The sequence below is a fragment of the Panthera uncia genome (assembly GCF_023721935.1).
Source record: "Panthera uncia isolate 11264 chromosome A1 unlocalized genomic scaffold, Puncia_PCG_1.0 HiC_scaffold_17, whole genome shotgun sequence".
NCBI classification, from domain to species: Eukaryota; Metazoa; Chordata; class Mammalia; order Carnivora; family Felidae; genus Panthera; species Panthera uncia.
Genome location: NW_026057577.1, coordinates 56,852,137 through 56,873,795, shown reverse-complemented (window position 1 = coordinate 56,873,795; position 21,659 = coordinate 56,852,137). Strand labels below are relative to the sequence as shown.

At 37.3% G+C, this 21,659-nt stretch overlaps 1 protein-coding gene across 4 annotated transcripts in view; it reads left to right on the top strand.

Annotated features, from left to right (window-relative positions):
• WDR41 (WD repeat domain 41) overlaps nt 1-21,659 on the top strand; it is a 188,861-nt gene that overhangs the window by 33,603 nt on the left and 133,599 nt on the right. The window contains exon 3 of one of the 4 annotated variants that reach the window (XM_049649694.1): nt 8,076-8,143. The exons of the other annotated variants lie outside the window; for them this stretch is intronic. Within the exon in view, the coding sequence (XP_049505651.1) occupies nt 8,076-8,143 (68 nt within the window). The remainder of the gene's footprint in view (nt 1-8,075; nt 8,144-21,659) is intronic. 4 annotated transcript variants of the gene reach the window in all.

The window sequence follows — 21,659 nt, the reverse complement described above, 5'->3', positions numbered from 1 at the left end:
TAACTGTTATTGAAGTCCTGTATTTTTCTATACTTGGGCAGCTTTAAGATGTGAAAAATAATGCACATAAAATTATAAAAATATTGAGGCAACTTTCCCCCATATTTATAAACATTCTTTCTTATAGCTGAACTTGATTTTATTGGTCATGCATTCTATACCTGTGACAAATCTTTTCTATTTTCTATTTGATCTTATTTAGTGCACAAATTCATATAACTTTAATATATTTATAGCAAATACAACACAAAGATCTTAAATTTCAAATAGACTTTATTAGCACTCAATAAGACCTCATCTGAATTTTACTTTTCAGTATTCAGATAACTACTTACAGTAATCAAAATGCTCTCAAATTAAAGAATATTTTCTTTGCCCTGCAAAAAGCTTCAAAGAGAATCCCTCATTTTATCATCTTATACCTTTCTTACCATTCCAAGCACTACAGAACCATAGGAAAATGACTCTCTTTTCCAATTCTCTGAGGAATAATGATATAAATGCATTTATAAAGTGTATATTCTTGCCAGTTTGAACCTCCAATGTTGTCTTTTAAATTAAGATGAAAGTAACACATTTTTCCATATAATGCAGGCTGCATTCGAGTAATTAATGGTTAATTAAAATCAGTTTTTTTCCTCTGTGGGTCAGACAGTGAAAGGCTACACTATGTTACCATAGAAAGGAGTAGAATAGGCTGTTAGGCTTCTAGAAGAAGCATTTTTGGCCCTCTTGGTCTAAAATAAAATCTTAGCCAGGGAATCCTGCAGCTTCAAAGGAGACATGGTTACTTGTGTCACAGAAATTGTGTTTTGCTGCACAGGAATGTTACTTGCTTGGCAGATTGTGTGTACTGTTAGAATTTCAAAAAATCATTGGTATTTTAATAATGGGTGCTAACATGTAGTATATTTATTTATAGTCAGTGACTTGCTTCATGTGAAGAGTCCTTCAGTGACATATACATATGGCTTATTTTGAGATCACCTACTCTCCACCTTTTTTATTTGAACAGGGCTTCAGTCTAGTATAGATTAATTTTAAAATCTAGATTTAAGCATATTAATAATATATTAGTAATAGATGGATCTAGAGGGTATAATGCTAAGTGAAATAAGTCAGAGAAAAACAAATACCATATGATTTCACTCATAGGTAGGATTTAGGAAACAAAACAAATAAAGAAAAAAAGAGAAAAACCAAAAGTAGAGTCTTAAATACAGAGAACAAATTGGTGATTGACAGAGGAGATGTAGGTGGAGGGATGGGTGAAATAGGTGGAGGGGATTAAGCGTACGCTTATCGTGATGAGCATGGAGTGTTATGTAGAATTGCTGAATCACTGTACTGTACACCCGAAACTAATATAACACTATATATAAATTTCACTGGAATTAAAAAAAATAATGTTTTAGTAATAAAAGATTCTGGGAAATAAAATTTCCCGTTTGAATGTGAAACTAGCAGAGAAGTATAAGTACTTGTGAGAGCTGATAGAATAGACCATGGTTGAGATAGAATGAGCATTACATTGGGAATCAGATCTGTATTCTACTTAATGCTGTGTCAGTTAAGACCTGTAACTTTTCTGGTTTTGGTAGACTGGGTGAGCTCTAAGTCTTTTCTAGCTTTAATATTCATTGCATATAATGCTTTTATAAAATAACATCATACTATACAGTGATGAATAAACTGTGATTCTGATCGTAGTCTACATTTAGTGTAAACATTTTTCTATGTCATTACATATTTTTTACATCACTCATAGTGGACACATTTATAAGGGCTGTATCAAATCTATTATATAGGTTAGTCATTCATAGCTATCATCATATCTTTCTTATAATGCTGTCTTAGTTTATTATTTGGTCTCACTTTTTCTGCTCTTGCCCCTATATTGTCTATAATCTTCATGAGATAATTTATTTTCCTTTTAATGGCTATAAGATGCAACATTGTCCTGATCAAAACTCTTCAACCAACCAGTCTTAGAATAAAATCCAAAATCATTACATGGCCTATAGGGCACTGTGTAATCTAGCACCTGCCTACCTCTAGGACCTTATTTCTATGGTCTACTTCATTTTCCACTGTTCTGTTAGCTGTTCTCCAATTCTCTAGGCATGTCCCAATCTCGGGGCCTTTGTTCTTGGTGTTTCCTCTACCTGGGACACTCTTGTTTCTGATACTTGCATAATTTGTTCTTTTATTCGTTCAGATTTCTGCTTAAAGGACACCTCCTCAGATAGTTCTCTGGGTATCTTATCTAAAATAACATACCTCTACCATTAACTATTCTTTTGCTGTATTTTTTTCTCATAACCCTCATTACTACCTGACATTATGTTATATATATATATCTTTTGAAAAATTTTATGTCATCAATGCATAAACTACATTGATGACATAAAATTTTTCAAAAGATATATATATATAACATAATGTCAGGTAGTAGGGCTGCATCTGCTTTTTTTTTTAATTGTTACATCCCTAGCACACACACAAAAAACTATGGTTACCTTATAGAAGGCACTTGAAAAATACTTGTTGAATGACTTGCATCTTTGTTCACTGTCTTTCTGTTACAACTGTAGTTAGGATGAGGAAAGTTATTTTGTCGGTTATCTTTGTTGGTAAAAACATCTTGATTAGCATCTACACATGGAATGTGTGGCTGTGAGGAAATGGGTTGAAAGAAAAAGACAAAGACTTAGATAAAGTAACTTTAAAAAAGTGAATAGCAATTTATGGATAGAAGAGAGGAAAATGAAGAGGATAAGGGGATGAGTGTGGAGAGAGAGGATCAAACTATAAGGGAGAAGGCTAAAACATGAGTAGGCAAAAATGACAGAGATTTTCAATAGAACGAGGGCATTTCATATTGATATTTTAGTAATTTGGCAGTAAAAGCCTTCTTTCCCATTAACTCCTGCATCTCTGTAGCATAAAGCTACCTGATGTCATTGGCCGTTTCTAAAAAATTTTTTGTTAATGTTTATTTATTTTTGAGAGAGAGAGGGAGAGAGACAGAGGGCAAGTGGAGGAGGGGCAGAGAGAGAGGGAGACACAGAAACTGAAGCAGGCTCAGGGCTCTGAGCTGTCAGCACAGAGCCCGATGCAGGGCTCGAACCCACGAACTGTGAGATCATGATCTGAGCCAAAGTCTGGTGCTTAACCAACTGAGCCACCCAGGCGCCCCGTGACAGTTTTTTATTGGGGTAAATCCAGAAAAGCCACATCTTATGTTTGAGTTAAAACCCAGGGGTGATAAAGGAACAGTTTGTACATGGAGAATGAGTATTGAACAGAAATCAAAATGAAGCCAGAAGTTACAGGGAGGTCACTGGTTTGCTCACTGGAAGTAGGAAGAGGAATTAAGTAGATCTCATCTAGCTCGCAAGCCTGAGTTATAGGCTCAGGCCTATATTTACAACACAGTGGTAAATATCTTTGTAGTTATTTTTTTTAATGTGTATTTATATTTGAGAGAGAGACAGACAGACAGAGCATGAGTGGGAGATGGGCAGAGAGGGAGGGGAACACAGAATCTGAAGCAGGCTCCAGACTCTTAGCTGTCAGCATAGCTCCAGATCATGACCTGAGCTGAAGTCAGACGCTTAACATGAGCCACCCAGGCACCCCTGTAGTTAATTCTTTGTACCATGACCATGATTTACTTAGGATAAATTTCTAAAACTGGAATCACTGAATCAAAATGTTTTTGCTTTTCTTTTTTTTCTTTTCTTTTTTTTTTTTTTTTGCGCGCGAGAGAGAGCAAGCACGTGAGCAGAGGAGAAGGACAGAAGGAGAGAGAAAGAAAATCTCGAGCAGGCTCCATGCTTAGTGTGAAGCCTAATGCAGGGCTCAATCTCACGACCCTGGGATCATACTCTGAGCCCAAATTAAGAGTCAGATGCTCAACAAACTGAGCCACCAAGGCGACCTCTTATTTTTTGTATGTGTTGACATTCTTAAGGCTTTTGATATGTGATCATATTGCCTTCCGGAAAAATGGTACCAACTTAAAATCTGAAATGTTTTATAAAAGCAAAAGTTATTAAAAGAAATATCAAATTGCTTCTCGACCTTTTTGCTGAGATCAACTGTAAGAGAAACCTCAATATTATAGGCCTACTAGGCTGGCTTTCATAAAAAGATGGAAAATAAGTGTTGGCGAGGGTGTAGAGTAATTGGAGCGCTCACCTCTTACGGCTGAGAATGTAAATCGGTATAGCTGCTTTGGAAGATAGTTTGGCAGTTCATCAAAAAGCTAAACATAGAGTTACCATATGACCCCAGCAATCCCACTCTAAGTTATATACCCAAGAGAGTAGGATAAAAACAAACATCCACATAAAAAATTAAGCACACATGTTCATGACAGCATTATTTATAGTAGCCAAAAAGTAGAAACAAACCAAATGTGCCCATTATACATGAATGAGCCTTAAATACAATACCCAAGTAAAAGAAACCAGTCACAAAAGCCTGCATATTGTATGATTACATTTGTGAAATGTTCAGAATGGGCGTATCTGTAGAAACAGAAAGTAGATTAGTGGTTGCTTAGGGCTGGGGTTGGGGAGGATGAAGAGTGACAGTAATGAGTATGGGGTTTCTTTATGGGGGATGAAAGTATTTTAAAATTAGATTGTAGTGATGGTGGCACAACTCTGTGAATATATGAAAAAATGTTAACATACACCTTATTTTTTCAATTTTTGAGTTTTGATATTTTTAATTTTTTAATTTTTGAGTAAAGTGAGCACACGATATTACATGAGTTTCAGGTGTACAACAGAGTGATTCAACAAGTTTATACATTATGCTGTGTTCACAACAAAGGGAACCTTTGGTCCCCATGCATTGTTATTATGATATTATTTACTATATTCCTTATGCTGTGCTTTTTATTCCTGTGATTTATTCATTCTGTAAGTAGAAGCCCACTATCTCCCATTATCCTTCACCCGTTTTGCCCAACCTCACACCGTTTTTCCTGTTTGGCAACCAACACTTTGTTCTCTGTATTTATAGGTCTGACTCTGCTTTTTGTTTATTTATTTATTTTAGATTCCACTTATTTTTCTGCTTTAATTTATAATTTGATATTAATATTGTTACCCTTGATTTTAATTTGAAAATATGCCTGAAATGTATTTGAAAATATATATTTGAAAAAATTTCTATATTTCTTTGTCTTTTGTATAGTGTATCTTTTACAAAGAGACCATAATTTACTTTTTGGATAATTTTTTTGTTTGATTTTTCTTTCTTTATTTTTCATCATCATAAGTGTACTTTTTAATCCTCATCCCCTATTTCCCCAATCCCCCAACCCACCCCCCTCTGGTAACCATCAGTTTGTCCTCTATGGTTAAGAGTCTATTTCTTGGTCTGCCTCTCTATCTCTCTTTTTTTTCCTCTGCTGGTTTGTTTTGTTTATTAAATTCCACATATGAGTGAGATCATATTGTACCTGTCTTTCTCTAACTGACTTACTTCCCTTAGCATTATGCTCTCTAGCTCCATCCATGTTGTTGCAAATAACAAGATTTCATTCTTCTTTTCTGGCTGAATAATATTCCATAGTGTGTGTGTGTGTGTGTGTGTGTGTGTGTGTGTGTATGTGTATACCACATCTTCCTTATCCGTTTGTCTATTGATGGACATTTAGGTCTCTTCCCTCTTGACTATTATAAATAACACTGCAGTAAACATAGGGCACATTATATCTTTTCAAATTAGTGTTTTTGTTTTCTTTGTACAAATACCCAATAGTGGATTCCTGGATTCCATGGTATTTCTATTTTTAATTTTTGGAGGAAGCCTCTATACTGTTTTTCATGTTGGCTGTACCAATTTATGTTCCCGCCAATAGCGCACAAGGATTCCTTTTTCTCCACAGCCTCGCAAACACTTTTATTTCTTTCCATTTTGATTTTAGTTATTGCTGAAAGGTGTAAGGTGATATCTCATTGTGGTTTTGATTTGTATTTCCTTCAAAATTAGTGATGTTGATCACCTTTTCATGTTTGTTGGCCATCAGTGTCTTCTTGGAAAAATGTCTATTCAGGTCCTCTGCCCATTTGAAAATCAGATTATTTGGTTATTTTATGTGCAGTTGTATAATTTTATAGAGTTTGGATATTAACCCCTTATTAGGTACATCATTTGTAAATATATTCTCCAATTCAGTAGGTTGCCTTTTTGTTTTGTTGATGATTTCCTTTGCGGTGCAGAGGCTTTTCCTGCAGATGTAGTCCCAGTGGTTTAATTCTCCTTTTGTTTCCCTTGCCGTAGGAGACATATCTAGAAAAATGTTCCTATAGCCAATGTCAAAGAATTTACCCTCTTGTTCTCTTCTAGGATTTTTATGGTTTCAGGTCTCATATTTAGGTCTTTAATCCATTTTCAGTTTATTTTTGTGTGTGGTATTGAAAGGGTCCAGTTTCATTCTTTTGCGTGTAGCTCTTCGTTTCCCCTGCACCATTTGCTGAAGGGATTGTCTTTTTCCCATTTTATACTCTTGCTTCCTTTGTCATAGTTAGATCGGTCATTTAATTGTGGGTTTATGTCTGTGTTTTCTATTCTGTTCCATTGTTCTATGTATCTGTTTTTGTGACAGTACCATAGTATTTTGATTACTACAGCTTTGTAGTATATCTTGAAATCTGGAATTGTGATACCTCCAGCTTTGCTTTTCTTACTCAAGATTTCTTTGGTTATTTGGAGTCTTCTGTGGTTCCATACAGATTGTAGGATTGTTTTAGTTGTCTAGAACAAATGCAGTTGGTATTTTGATAGTGATTGACTCAATCTGTAGATTGCTTTGGGTAATGTAGGCATTTTAACAATACTCATTCTTCCAATCCATGTGCATGGAATATCTTTCATTTGTTTGTATCATCTTCATTTTCTTTCAAGTGCTTTATGTTTTCCAAAATATAGGTCTTTCACCTCTTTGGTTAAGTTTATTCTTAGGTATTTCATTCCTTTTGGTGTTAGTTTAAATCGTGTTTTTTTCTCAATTTCTCTTTCTGATGCTTCATTATTACTGGATAGAAATGCTACCAATTTCTGGCTATTAATTTTGTATCCTGCAACTTTACTGAATTCATTTTTTTATTTCAAGCAGTTTTTTGATGGGGTCTTTAGGATTTTCTATCTATAGTATCATGTTGTCTGTAAATAGTGACAGTTTTACTTCTTTTTTACCGGTATGGATGTCTTTTCTTTCTCTTTCTTTCTTTCTTTCTTTCTCTCTCTTTGTTTCTTTCTTTATTTTCTTTTTCTTTCTTTCTTTTTCTTTTTCTTTTTTGTCTGATTATTGTGGCTAGGACTTGCAGTGCTGTGTTGAATAATGGTGACAGGAGTGGTCATTATTGTCTTTTTCCTGACCTTAGAAGAGAAGTTTTAAGATTTTCACCACTGGGTGTGATGTTAGCTGTGAGTATTTTATATATGGCCTTTATTATGTTAAAGTATGTTCCCTTTAAACCCCCTTTGTTGAGCGTTTTTATCACGAATGGATGTTGGTCTTGTCAGATGCTTTTTCTGCATCTATTGAGATGATTATATAATTTTTATCCTTAGTTTTGTTCATGTGGTGTATCATATTGATTGATTTGTGAATAGTGAACCATCCTTGCGGCCCCAGAATAAATCCCACTTGATTGTGGTAAATTAATTAATTAATTATAAATGTTTTAATTTATTTTGAGAGAGAGAGATTAATTATAAATGTTTCATTTATTTTGAGAGAGAGAGAGAGACAGCAAGCAAGCAGGGGAGGGGCAGAGAGAGAGGGAGAGAGAGAATCCCAAGCAGTTTCCGAGCTATCAGTGCACATCCTGATGTGGGGCTCGAACTCACAAACCATCAGATCATGACCTGAGCTGAAATCAAGACTCAGATGCTTAAGTGACGGAGCCACCCAGGTGCCCCTAAATGATCCTTTTTTAAGTATATTGTTGATAGAGGGAGCTAAGATGGTGGTATAGTAGGAGAACCCTGGGCTTATCTTGTCTCTCAAACACAACTAGATAACTGTCAAATCATTCTTAATATCTCAGAAATCAACCTGAAGACTGACAGGACTAACTCTGCAACTAAAAGGAGAGAAGAAGCCACATTGAAGAAGGTAGGAAGTACAGAGATGTGATTTAGGGGGAGAAACAGATAGCAGATGTTGCAGAGAGGTCGGAGCCCTGGTCATTGAGAAAGGTGAGAGAAAGAGAGGAGCACACAGGGAAATGCACAAGGAGAACATTTCCCCAAATCCTTTGGCTGGGAAGACGAGAGGGGCTGGTTTTCATAAGTTGTTGGAATTAGTGGAGTATAGAGACTGCAGTTTCAAAGATCTGTGGCTTGGCTGGGATAGAGCCCTGGGGGTGCTTCCCTGCTCCTGGAGAAGAGTCAGGCAAACACCCTGGGGCAGATGGTATGGAAAGAGTGATCTGAAGAGCACCTGGGGCACACAAAGGGATATTATTTGTTCTTCTTGGAGAGTGTCCCTGAGAGGTAGCATTCACAGAGATGCCTCTCCAGGGACAAAAGAGCTGGCTGGGTCTGTTTCCCTCCTCTGCCCGTCAGCATAAATACAGAGCTACCCACCATCAGTAGTGCAGTGCCAACACTGGGTACCTAATCTGCTTACATCAGGTCCCACACCCCTGCTCTGTGGCAGAACTGCCCTTCACAGTTAAGTTTGCCTCAGTCCCAGTGCTGCAGGTCCTTTCCCCTGAATGAAGACCAGCAGAAACCACTGCCCACACCAAGTTCCCCAACCAGAGAGTTCTGCAGGGCTTCACTTCTAGTGGAAGCAGTATCAGGTCTAATTTAACAAGCAGACCAGAACATACCTAGTTAAAATTTGCTACATTCTGGTCACACACCCGACACTGCCCACTGCAGGCAAGGAGAGCCTCTGCAGATGACTGGCCTGAAAATATAGCACCTGAAACACAATAGCACAGTGCACGCAGCACACACCCACAGGCACTCCCTGAAGCACTAGGCCTCAGACACTATGTGACCTGTTCTTTGAAAAGCCATTTTTCTCAGAAGCATGGAAGAAACATAATGGGCTTTTCTAACACAGAAAAGGAGATAGAGACTTAGACAAAATGAGAAGAGAGAGGAATTCATCCCAAATGAAAGAACAAGATAAGCTCAGAGATCTAAGTGAAACAGATATAAGTAACATGCCTGACGGAGAATTTAAAGCCCCAATCATAAGGATACTTGCTGGGCTTGAAAAAAGAATGGAAGGCTTCAGGTAGGCCCTTACTACAGAGATAAAAGAATTAAGAAACAATCAGTCAAAAATGAAAAATGCAATAACTGAGATTCAAAACAGACTTGCTGTGACAAACAGGATGAAAGAAGCAGAGGAGTGAATAATTTAGAAGATAAAATACTGGAAAATAATGAAGCTGAACAAAAGAGAGAAGAATTACAGAACATGAGAATAGACTTAGGGAACTTAGTAATTCCATCAAACATAATAAAATTCATATTATAGGAGTCCCAGAAGACAGACAGAAAAGGGGGCAGAAAATTCGTTTGAGGAAATAATAGCTGAAAACTTCCCTAATCTGGAGAAGTAATCAGACCTCCAGATCCAGGAGGCACAGAGAATTCCTGTCAAAATCAACAAAAGCAGACCAACACCAAGACATACTGTAATTAAAATTTTAAAATCAAGTGATTAAAAAAAAAATCTTAAAAGCAGCAAGACAAAAGAATTCCCTAACTTAGAAGGGAAGACCCATAAGGCTAACTACAGATCTCTCAATAGAAATTTAAGAAGTCAGAGGGGGTGGCATGATAATCTGCAGTCAAGAATACTCTATTCAGCAAGGCTACCATTCAGAATAGAAGGAGAGAGAGAGAGAGTTTGCCAAACAAACAAAAACTAAAGGTGTTCGTGACCACTAAACCAGCCCTGCAAGAAATATTAAAGAAATTTCACTCAGAATTCCTTTGCATGAAAAGGAAAGACCAAAAGTGACAAAGACAAGGAAGAAATAGAGAAAATCTCCAGAAACAATGACAAAACTAGTAATAAAATGGCAATATATACATATCTATCAATAATTATTCTGAAGTAAGTGGAGTAAACGCTCCACTCAAAAGGCATAGGATGACAGAATGGATAACAAAACAAGGCCCATCTATATGCTGCTTATATAAGAGACTCATTTTAGACATAAAGACAACTGCAGATTTAAAGTGAGGGGATGGGGAAACATTGATCATACACATGGACTTAAAGCGAGAGTAGCAATACTTGTATTTAACAAAATAAACTTTAAACCAAAGACTGTAACAAGAGATGAAGAAGGGCACTGTATCATAAGAAAGGGGACAATCAAACAAGAAAAAAAAATTCTAAATACTTAAACACTGAACATGGGAATTCCTGAATGTATAAAATAATTAATTACAAACAAACTCACTGATAATACAATAATATTAGGGTACTTTACCACCCCGTTTACATCAATGCACCGATCATATACACAGAAAATAAACAAGGAAATACTGATGATGAATGACACACTGGACCAGATGGACTTAACAGATATGTTCAGAACATTCCATCCTAAAGCAGCAGGATACATCCCTTTTCCAGTGCACATGGGACATCGTTTGGAATAGATCACAAACTAGATCACAAATCAGGCAAGGTAAAAGTCAAACTTTCATTCTTCACAGATGATGTGATACATTATGTACAAAACCTGAAAGACTCCACCAAAAAATTGTAAGATATAAAATCAACATGTAGAAATCTGTTGCATTTTTATATACCGATAATGAAGCAGCAGAAAGAGAAATCAAGGAATCAAACCCATTTGCAACTGCCCTGAAACCTGTAAGATATCTAGGAATAAGCCTAACAGAGATAAAAGATCTGTGCTCTGAAAACTGTAGAACACTTAGGAAACAAACTGAAGAAGACACAAAGAAATGGAAAAACATTCCATGCCCAAGCATTAGACGAACAAATATCATTAAAATGTCTATACTATCTAAAGCAGTCTACAATTCAATTCAGTCCCTATCAAAATAACACCATCATTGTTCACAGAGCTAGAACAAACAATTCTCAAATTTGTATGGAACCAGAAAAGATACCCAAATAGCCAAGGTAATGTTAGAAAAGCAAAGTAGGAGGCATCACCATTCCAGACTTGAAGCTGTATTACAAAGTTGTAATCATCAACACAGTATGGCATTGGCACAAAAACCAGACACATAAATCAATGGAACATAACAGAGAACCCAGAAATAGACCCACGACTGTATGGTCAACTCATTTTTGGCAAAGCAAAAAAGAACATCCAATGGAAAAAAAGTCTTGTTAACAAACGGTGTTGAGAAAATTCGAGAGTGACATGCAGAAGAATGAAAGTGGACCAATTTCTTACACCATACACAAAAATAAATTCAAAATGATGAAAGAATCAAATGTGATACAAGAAACCATCAAAATCCTAGAGGAGAACATAGGCGGCAACATCTTTGATCTCAGCCAGAGTAACTTCTTATTAGACATGTCTCTGGAGGCAAGGGAGACAAAAGCAAAAATGAACTCTTGGGACCTCATCAAGGTCACTCCTGCACAGTGAAGGAAACAATCAACAAAACTAAAAGGCAACCTATGGAATGGGAGAAGATATTTGCAAATATATCGGATAAAGGGCCAGGATCAAAATCTATAAAGAATTTATCAAATTCAACACCCAAATAACGAATAATCCAGTTAAGAAATGGGCAGAAGACATGAATAGACACTTTTCCAAAGAAGGTATCCAGATGGCTAATAGAAACATGAACAGATGCTCAACATCACTCATCATTAGGGAAATACAAATCAAAACCACAATGAGATACCACCACACACCAGTCAGAATAGCTAAAATTCGTAACTCAGTAAATGACAGATGTTGGTGAGGATGCAGAGAAAGGAGAACCCTCTTGCACTGTTGGTGGAAATGTGAACTGTGCAGCCACCCTGGAAAATAGTGTGAAGTCTCCTCAGAAAGTTAAAGATAGAATGACCCTATGACCCAGCAATTGCACTGCTAGGTATTAATCTAAAGGATACAAAAATACTGATGGGAAGGGGCACATGCACCCCAGTGTTTATAGCAGCACTATCAACAATAGCCAAAGTATGGAAGGAGTCCAAATGTCCATCGACTGATGAATGGATAAAGAAGATGTGGTATATATATTCAATGGAATATTACTCAGTGATCAAAAAGAATGAAATCTTGCCATTTGCAATGATGAAACTAGAGTGTATTATGCTAAGTGAAATAAGTCAGAGAAAGACAAATACCATAGTATTTCACTCGTGGAAATCAAGAAAGAAAACAGATGAACATAGTAGAAGGGAAGGAAAAATAAAATAAGATAAAAACAGAGAGGGAGGCAAACCATTAGAGACTCTTAACCATAGACAATGAACTGAAGGTTGCTGGGGGGGAGGTGGGTGAGGGAATGGGCTAAATGGGTGAGGGGCATTGAGGAGGGCACTTGTGATAAGCACTGGCTGTTATATATGTGACAAATCACTGAATTCTACTTTCTGAAACCAATACTACATTATATGTTAACCAACTTGAATTAAAATAAAATCTTGGAAAGAAAAAAAAGCAGCAAGAGAAAAGAAGATAGTTACATATAAGGGAAACCCCATAAGGCTATTAGATATTTCTCTCCCCCCCATATGTGTGTGTGTGTGTGTGTGTGTGTGTGTGTATACACACACACATATATACATATACATATACATATATGTGTATATATATACTTATGTGTATATATATATACATATATGTGTATATATACACATACATAAGTATATATATATATATCCTCTGTCACACTCCCATCAACCCTCAGTTTGTTCTCTGTATTTAAGAGTCTCTTACGGTCTACCTCCCTCTCTGTTAGAAAGTATTTTTTCTTTCTAGGGGATTTTTCAACAGAAACTTTGTAGGCCAGAAGAGACTGGAATAATGTTTTCAGACTGCTGAAAGGAAAAAATCTGCAGCCCAAAATACTCTCCCCAGCATGGCTATCATTCAGAATAGAAGGAGAGAAAGATTTTCCCAGACAAACAAAAGCTAAAGGAGTGTATGACTATTGAAGTAGCCCTACAAGAAATAATTAAAGCGGACTCTTTGGAAAGTAAACATCACAAGTAAGAGTATTAAAAGTAGGAAACACAAAAGCAGTAAAAATAAATATATCTATAAAAATCAGTGAAGAGATTCACAAAATAAAAGGATGTAAAGTATGATACCATATACCCAAAATGTGGTGGTGGAGGGGAGGTGTAAAGAATGGGTTGAAATTGAAGCGACCATCAACTTAATATAGACTGTTATATGCATAAGATGATATACACAAACCTAATGGTAACCACAAGTCAAAAACCAGTGATACACAGCAAATAAAGAGAAGGGAATTAAGCTATGAAGAAATCAAGCCAGCAAACCTTGAGAGAATAGAGCAAGAGAGGAAAAGAAGGGAGAACTACAAAAACAACCACAAAACAAGTAACATGATGACAATAAATACATACCTATCAGTAATTACTTTGCATATAAATGGACTGAATGCTCCATTCAAAAGACACAGGGTTACGGAATAAAAACAATACAAACAAACCATCAATATGCTGCCTATAACAGACTCATTTCAGACAAGAAGACACTTGTAGATTCAAAGTGAGGGGACAGAGACATATGTATCATGCAAATAAATGGGAAAAGAAAGATGGAGTAGGCATTCCTATATCAAAGTTGACTTTAAAATGAAGACTGTAACAAGAGACAGACATCATATAATAATTAAAAAGACAATCCAACAAGAAGATATAACAATTGTAAATATTTATGTACCCAACATGATTTCACCAAAATATATAAAACACTTAATAACAACATAAAGGAACTAATCGATAGTAATGCAATAATGGTAATAGTATGGAATGTTAACACCCCACTTGCATCAATGGACAGATCATCCAAATAGAAAATCAACAAGGAAATGGTGGCTTTAAAAATTTTTTTTTTCTTTGAGAGAGAGAGAGAGAGAGAGAGAGAGAGAGAGAGAGAGAGAGAGAAAGAGAAAGAAACAGAGCACGAGTCGGGGAGGGGCAGGCTCCAGGCTCTGAGCTATCAGCAGCTCACAAGCCGTGAGATCATGACCTGAGCCGAAGTTGGATGCTTAAGCAATTGAGCCACCCAGGTGCTCTGGAAATGGTGGCTTTGAATGACACACTGGACCAGATGGATTTAACATATATATTCAAAATATTCCATCATAAATAGAATACACATTCTTTTCAAATGCATGTGGAACATTCTCCAGAACAGATCATGTATTCAGTCACAAAACAAGTCTTACCAAATTCAAAAATATCAAAGTTGATTCATTCATCCTTTCTGACTACAATACTATGAAACTAGAAATCAACTGCAAGACAAAATCTGGAAAGACCACAAATCTATGGAAATTAAATAACATGATACTAAACAATGGTCAACCAAGAAACCAAAGAGGAAATTAAAAAAAAAATTGGAGACAAATGAAAATGAAAACCCAACTGTCCAAAACCTCTGGGATACAATAAAACAGTTCTAATAGGAAAGTTTATAACAATACAGGCCTACATCAAGAAGCAAGAAAAATTTCAAATAAGGTTATTCACTTTGTATCTGAAGGAACTAGAAAGAGAAGAACAAATAAAAGCCAAATTCAGCCAAAAGAATGAAATAATAAAGATTAGAGCAGAAATAAATAATACAGAAACAAAAACAAAAAACCCAACCTCCCCCCACCCACTCCTAAACAATAGAACAGATCAATGAAATCAGGAGCTGGTTCTATGAAAAAATAAAAAATACTGATAAACCTCTAGCCAGACTCATGAAAAATGGAGAAAGAAAGAGGGAGCCCACATAAACAAAATCACAAAGTAAAGATGAGAAGAAATAACCAACACCACAGGAATACAAACAATTGTAAGAGAATATTATGAAACACTATATGCCAACAATTGGACAACCTGGAAAAAATGGACACATTCCTAGAAACATACAACGTACCAAAACTGAAACAGGAAGAAACAGAAAATTTGAACACATAGATTACTAGCAATGAAATTGAATCCATAATCAAAAATCTCCCAACAAACAACAGTCCAGGACCAGACATCTTCACAGATGAATTCTACCAAATATTTAAAGAAAACTTAATACCTATTCTCAAACTATTATAAAAAATAGATGCGGAAGGAAAACTTGCAAATTCATTCTGTGAATCCATCATTACCCTGTTACCACAGCTAGATAAAGACACCCCTAAAAAAGAGAAACTACAAACCAATATTGCTGATGAACACAGATGCAAAAATCGTCAACAAAATACTAGCAAATCATAACTCATCAATACATTTTAAAAAAACATTCACCATAATCAAGTGAAACTTATTCCTGGGATGCAAGGGCAATTCATTATTTACAAATTAATCAACATGATACATCACATTAATAAGAGAAAAAATAAAAACCATGTGATCATTTCAATAAATGATGCAGAAAAAGCATTTGACAAAGTACAACATCCATTCATGATTTAAAAAAAAAAAATCCTCAACTAAGTAGGTTTAGAGGCAACATACCTCAACATAAGAAAGGCCTTACAGGAAAAACCCACAGTGAATATCATACTGCAGAAAAACTGACAGCTCTTTCTCTTAAGGTCAAGAACAAGACAAGAATGTTCATGCTCACCACTTTTATTCAACACAGTACTGGAGGTCCTAGCCACAGCAATCAGACAACAAAAGGAAATAAAAGGCATCCAAATTAGTAAGGAAGGAGTAAAGCTTTCACTATTTGCAGATGACATGATACTATATATAAAAACCTGAAAGACTCCACCAAACAACTATTAGAAGTAATAAATGAACTCATTAAGGTCACAGGATACAAATGAGTGAACAGAAATCCACTGCATTTCTAAACACCAGTAATGAAAGAGCAGAAAGAAAAATTAAGAAAATAATCCCATTTATGATTGCATCAAAAATAATAAAATACCTAGGAATACTTAACTAAAGAAGTGAAAGACCTGTACTCTGAAAATTATAAAATATTCATGAAAGAAATTGAAGACGATGCAAAGAAATGTAAAGACATTCCATTTTGATGGATTGGATGAAAAACTATTGTTAAAATGTTCATACTGCCCAAAACAACCTATGGATTTAATGCAACCTTATCAAAATAGAAACAGCATTATTCACAGAACTAGAACAAATAATCATAAAATTTGTATGAAACACAAAAACCCCCAAATAGCCAAAGCAATCTTGAAAAAGAACAAAACCTGGGGCGCCTGGGTGGCTCAATTGGTTAAGCATCCGACTTCGGCTCAGGTCATGATCTCACAGTTCGTGAGTTCGAGCCCCATGTCGGGCTCTGAGCTGACAGCTCAGAGCCTGGAGCCTGCTTCAGATTCTGTGTCTCCCTGTCTCTCTGCCCTTCCCCTGCTCACACTCTGTCTCTCTCTCAAAAATAAATAAACGTTAAAAAAAAAAAAACAAAACAAAACTGGAGGTATCACAAACTTCAAGTTGCACTACAAGGCTGTAGTAATCAAACAGTTTGGTACTGGCACAAATATAGACACACAGATCAGTGGAACAGAACAGAGACCCCAGAAATAAGCCCACAATTATATGTTCAGTTAATTTTTGACAAGGCAAGAATATGCAATGGGAAAAAGATAGTCTCTCCAACAAATGGCATTGGGAAAATTAGACAGCTACATGCAAAAGAATAATACTGGACCACTTACACCATACACACAAATAAACTTAAAATGGATTAAGGGCCTAAATATGAGATGTGAAACCATACAATTCCTAGAAGAGAGCACATGCAATAATTTGTCTGACATCGGCTGTAACAGAATCTTCTAGATACATATCCTGAGGCAATGGAAACAAAGGCAAAAATAAACTATCAGGAAAACATCAAAATAAAAAGCTTCTGCATGGCAAAGGAAATGATCAACAAAACTAAAAGACAGCCTACTAAATGGGAGAAGATATTTGCAAGTGACATATCTGATAAAGAGGTAGTATACAAAAGAAGTTACATAACTCAACACTAGAAACAAATAATCAGATTAAAAATGAGGAGAATGAGGCACCCAGGTGGCTCATTCAGTTAAGCTTCTGACTCTTGATTTCAGCTCAGGTCATGATCTCACAGTTTGAGAGTTTGAGCCCAGCACCGGGCTCTGCACTATTAGCACTTGGGATTTTCTCTTCCTCTCTCTCTGCCCCTCCCCCACTTGCACATGCTGTCTCTCTCTCAAATAAACAAACTTAAAAAAAAATAATATAAAAATGGGCAGAAGACATGAACAGACATGTCTCCAAAGAGGACATCCAGATAGCCAAAGACGCATGAAAAGATGCTGAACATCACTCATCATCAGGGAAATGCAAATCACAACCACAATGAGGTAATACTTTAAACCTGTCAGAATGGCTGAAATAAACAAGTGTTGGTGAGGATGTGAAGAAAAAGCACCCCTCGTGTACTGTTGGTGGGAATACAAACTGGTGCAGCCACTGTGGAAAACACTATGGAGGTTCCTCAAAAAAAATTAAAAGTATAACCACCCTACATTCCAGTAATCACACTACTGGATATTTACCCAAAGAATATGAAAACACCAATTTGAAGAGATACATGTACCCCTATGTTTACTACAGCACTCTTTGCAGTAGCCAAATTATGGAAGTAGCCTAAGTGTCTATTGGTAAATGAATGGATGAAGAAGATGTGGTATATATATATACAATAGGATATTATTCAGCCATAAAAAACGATTAAAGGGGAAAAAAAGAGAGAAGCAAACCAAGAAACAGACTCTTAGCTGCAGAGAACAAACTGATGGATATCAGCAGGGAGATCGGTGGGAAGATAGAATAGATGATGGGGATTAAGGAGTGCACTTGTTGTGATGAGCACCAGATGTTGTGTGGAAGTGTCAACTAAATTGTACACCTGGAACTAATGTTACACTGTGTGTTAACTAATTAGAATTTAAATAAAAACTTAAAAAAATGAAATCTTGCCATTTGAAGCAACAAGGATGGAACTAGAAAGTATAAAGCTAAGAGAAATAAGCCAGTCAGAGAAGGAAAAATACAATTTCACTCATTTGTGGAATTTAGGAAACAAATGAACAAAGGAGAAAAAAGAGAGAGCGAGAGAGAGAGACAAACAAAAAGACTATAGAGAATAAACACATGATTACCAGAGACGTGGTAGGTGAGGAGATGGGTGAAATAAGGGGATTAAGATTACAGTTATCTTGATGAGCATTAAGTAATATATGGAATTGTTGAATCACTATATTATACAACTAAAACTATAACACTGTATGTTAACTACACCAGAATTAAAATAAGTAAATTAGGGGCACCTTGGAGGCTAACTCAATTAAGCATCTGGCTCTTGATTTCAGCTTCAGTCATGATCTTGTGGGTCATGAGATTGAGCCCTGTGTTGGGCTGTGCACTGGCTTAGGATCTCTTGGGATCTCTCTTTTTCTCTCTCTGCCCCTCCCCTGCTCATGCACATGAGTACTTTCTCCCTCCCTCCCTCCCTCCCTCCCTCCCTCCCTCTCTCTCTCTCTCTCTCTCTCTCAAAATAAACATTTTAAAAATTAAGTAATTAAATATTAAAAATTAAGAAGTTTTTACAAGTTGTAGTTTAAATGTTTTTATTTATTTTTGAGACAGAGAGAGACAGAGCATGAGCAGGGAAGGGGCAGAGAGAGGGGGAGACACAGAATCGGAAGCAGGCTCTAGGCTCTGAGCCATCAGCACAGAGCCCGATGCGGGGCTTGAACTCACAGACTGTGAGATCATGACCTGAGCCGAAGTTGGACACTCAACTGACTGAGCCACCCAGGCGCCCCTACAAGTTGTAGTTTAAAAGAGCAACTAGCTTATAGAAGAGCCAGCCTTAGAACTCTGACAAACAGTGGGGAAGCTGGTGGAATCTTCAAGTAGGAGGGTCTAACAGACATGGTGTACACTTGCGTTTACCTTCAAAACACAGACCAGTGCACAGTCTAGTTACTGTAACCACCCTGCCACCTGAGTGAGCCCCAATCTCTAGCCCATACCAGCCCCAGCTGTCTCACCAAGGCATCCACAGGGCAGTGCACACTGGGACACCACTGGTTAGTGTTCACTACAGCCTCAGCCTTCACACCAAGGTGACACAGGTACAAAGCTCCCCAAAACACTCCAGGCTCACATCACTTCATCTTCAGGAGGCTTGCTACGGTACCTTGGTGCAGAATACACTGGAACGTCTCACTTGACATCTGCTTCAGATCTGGCCATCCCTGCTAGGGTAACCCCTGTGTGGAGCACCCTGGGACACTCATGCCCAGGCTGGCCTGGCCTCCAGTTGCCTGGTTAGGGCCAAACACCTTGGGATACCACCCAGTTCATCTTCAGCTGTCCTTCCAGGGCACATTTTGTGTGGATAGCCCAGGGACCAAACCAGTCCTTGCCCACTTTAGTTTTAGCTGTCACACCAGGTCGTCCCTGCATAAAGTGCCTCAGGACCTCTTGGCCTATACCACACCTCGACTCCAGCTACCCCTCCAGGGTGCTCTCTGCACAGAGAATACAGAAACACCATGGTCTGCATCCACTTCAGCTTCAGCTATCTTACCAAGGTGTCTTCTGTCCTCCCAGCTTGCACCCACTTTAGGCTCAGCTGTCCTGCCAGAATACCCTCTGCACAGAGTTCAGGGGCTTTCTGGCCCACACACTTCATCAACTCCAGCCACCCTACCAAAGCACCCCCTGCGGCAAGCACCCTGGGATATCCTGGCATGCACCCACTTCAGCTTTAGCTATCCAACAGGTGTTCACTATATGGAAAGCCCACAGACTCCAGCCTATGCCAGCCACAGTCGGCCAGCAAAAGTCACCAACCACACACAGTATACACAGGAGACAATCATACACAAGACCATTCCTTCACATTTAGGAGAAGTAACTGCTGAGCCTAACCTATAAAAGACAAACACCAAAAGTCGAGCAAAATGAGGAGACAGAAGAACATATTCCAAAAAAACCAAACAAAAAAGCTCTTAGAACCTAATTCCAAGAACAACAACAAGCTGAACCATTTGCTTTCGTTATGTGTAACTTTGACTTTTAAAAATGCATGCTGAAGCTGCTGGCTATAGAACCTTCCAACTGTGAGTCATGAAGCTAGATGATGGAAGCCAGAAGATAATGGGTTAACATCTTTAAAGTGTTAAAAGAAAATACCCTTAGATTCTATACACGAGGAAAATTCTTCAGAAATGAAAGCAAAATAGGGACATTTTCTGATAAAATAATTAAAATTTTCAGCAGACACGTACTAAAAGGGAATTCTTTGTAAATACTGTGCGCTGATTGCACCACTGCAGTACCTTTAAAGGGAGTTCTTTAGCCAGAAGGCAGATGATCACTGGATGGAAACACAATAAAACAGCAAGAAATGAAGGGCACTAGAAAGGGTAAATATGTGAATAAAATTAAGTGGCTTTGGATTATCCAAAATAATAATATAGGGTTTAAAATGTGTATAGAATTCTATTTTAAAAATAGCACAAGATGTGGGATGGGGTTCATAGTGTTGAAGTAACATCCTTGCATGTCTGGAAAATGGTAAAAGTACTAATTTTTAGTAGATAATAATGCATGTTCTCATCTCTAAGGAAACTGATAAAAGAATAATAAATGAGAATATAACTAATGTACAGTAGAGGGTTAACTCATCAGGCCTTAGTTGATCAAACCGTGCACATTTCCAGGTCTTCAGGACTAGCTCTTGACCAACTCCTGAGAAATAATCTCTAAGCCCTTGGATATTCTGCCTGGATATCCTGTCTTTGCATACATGAGGCTGTGGACCATGCCTGCTAAGTTTTTGCTAACAGTGTGAATTCTGGTAAACGTGCTTTTGTTCACCTGTGGCCCTGGGCCACATGCTTTATCAGTTTGGAGGTAGTGGTGGGAGGGGCTGCAGTGGAGATTGATTAGCTGAAGTCAGTCTGACAGGTGTTCCATGCCTATATGTGATGACTGGTCCCCCAGCTCTCCCCATCCCAACCAAACCCTCTGTATAAGTCATTAATATCTCAGTAGAGCTGGGGTGGACCCCGGGACACTAAGACTTCGGTGAGTTTCCCTGGCCTTTCCCCTGTTGGCAGTTGTTTGCATGTGTTGTTATACATCATTGCTGGGAGGATTAAGTGCTGCTACTCTGATTCCCCTGGGAGAGGTCAAGTTGAGCATGGTGTCTCCTAGATTACACTATGCACATTTTCCCTTGCTGATTTTAACCCTATGTATTTTCATTGCATTAAATCATAATGGTGAGTATACAGTTTTTCTGGGTTCTGAGTTGTTCTTGGAAATCATTGAACCTGTAAATGATCTTGGGATCTGCTGATACAACAAAAAAGTTGTTGATTAACAACTAACAAATTAACACTAACAAATCAATACAGGGGGAAAATGGAATAATAAT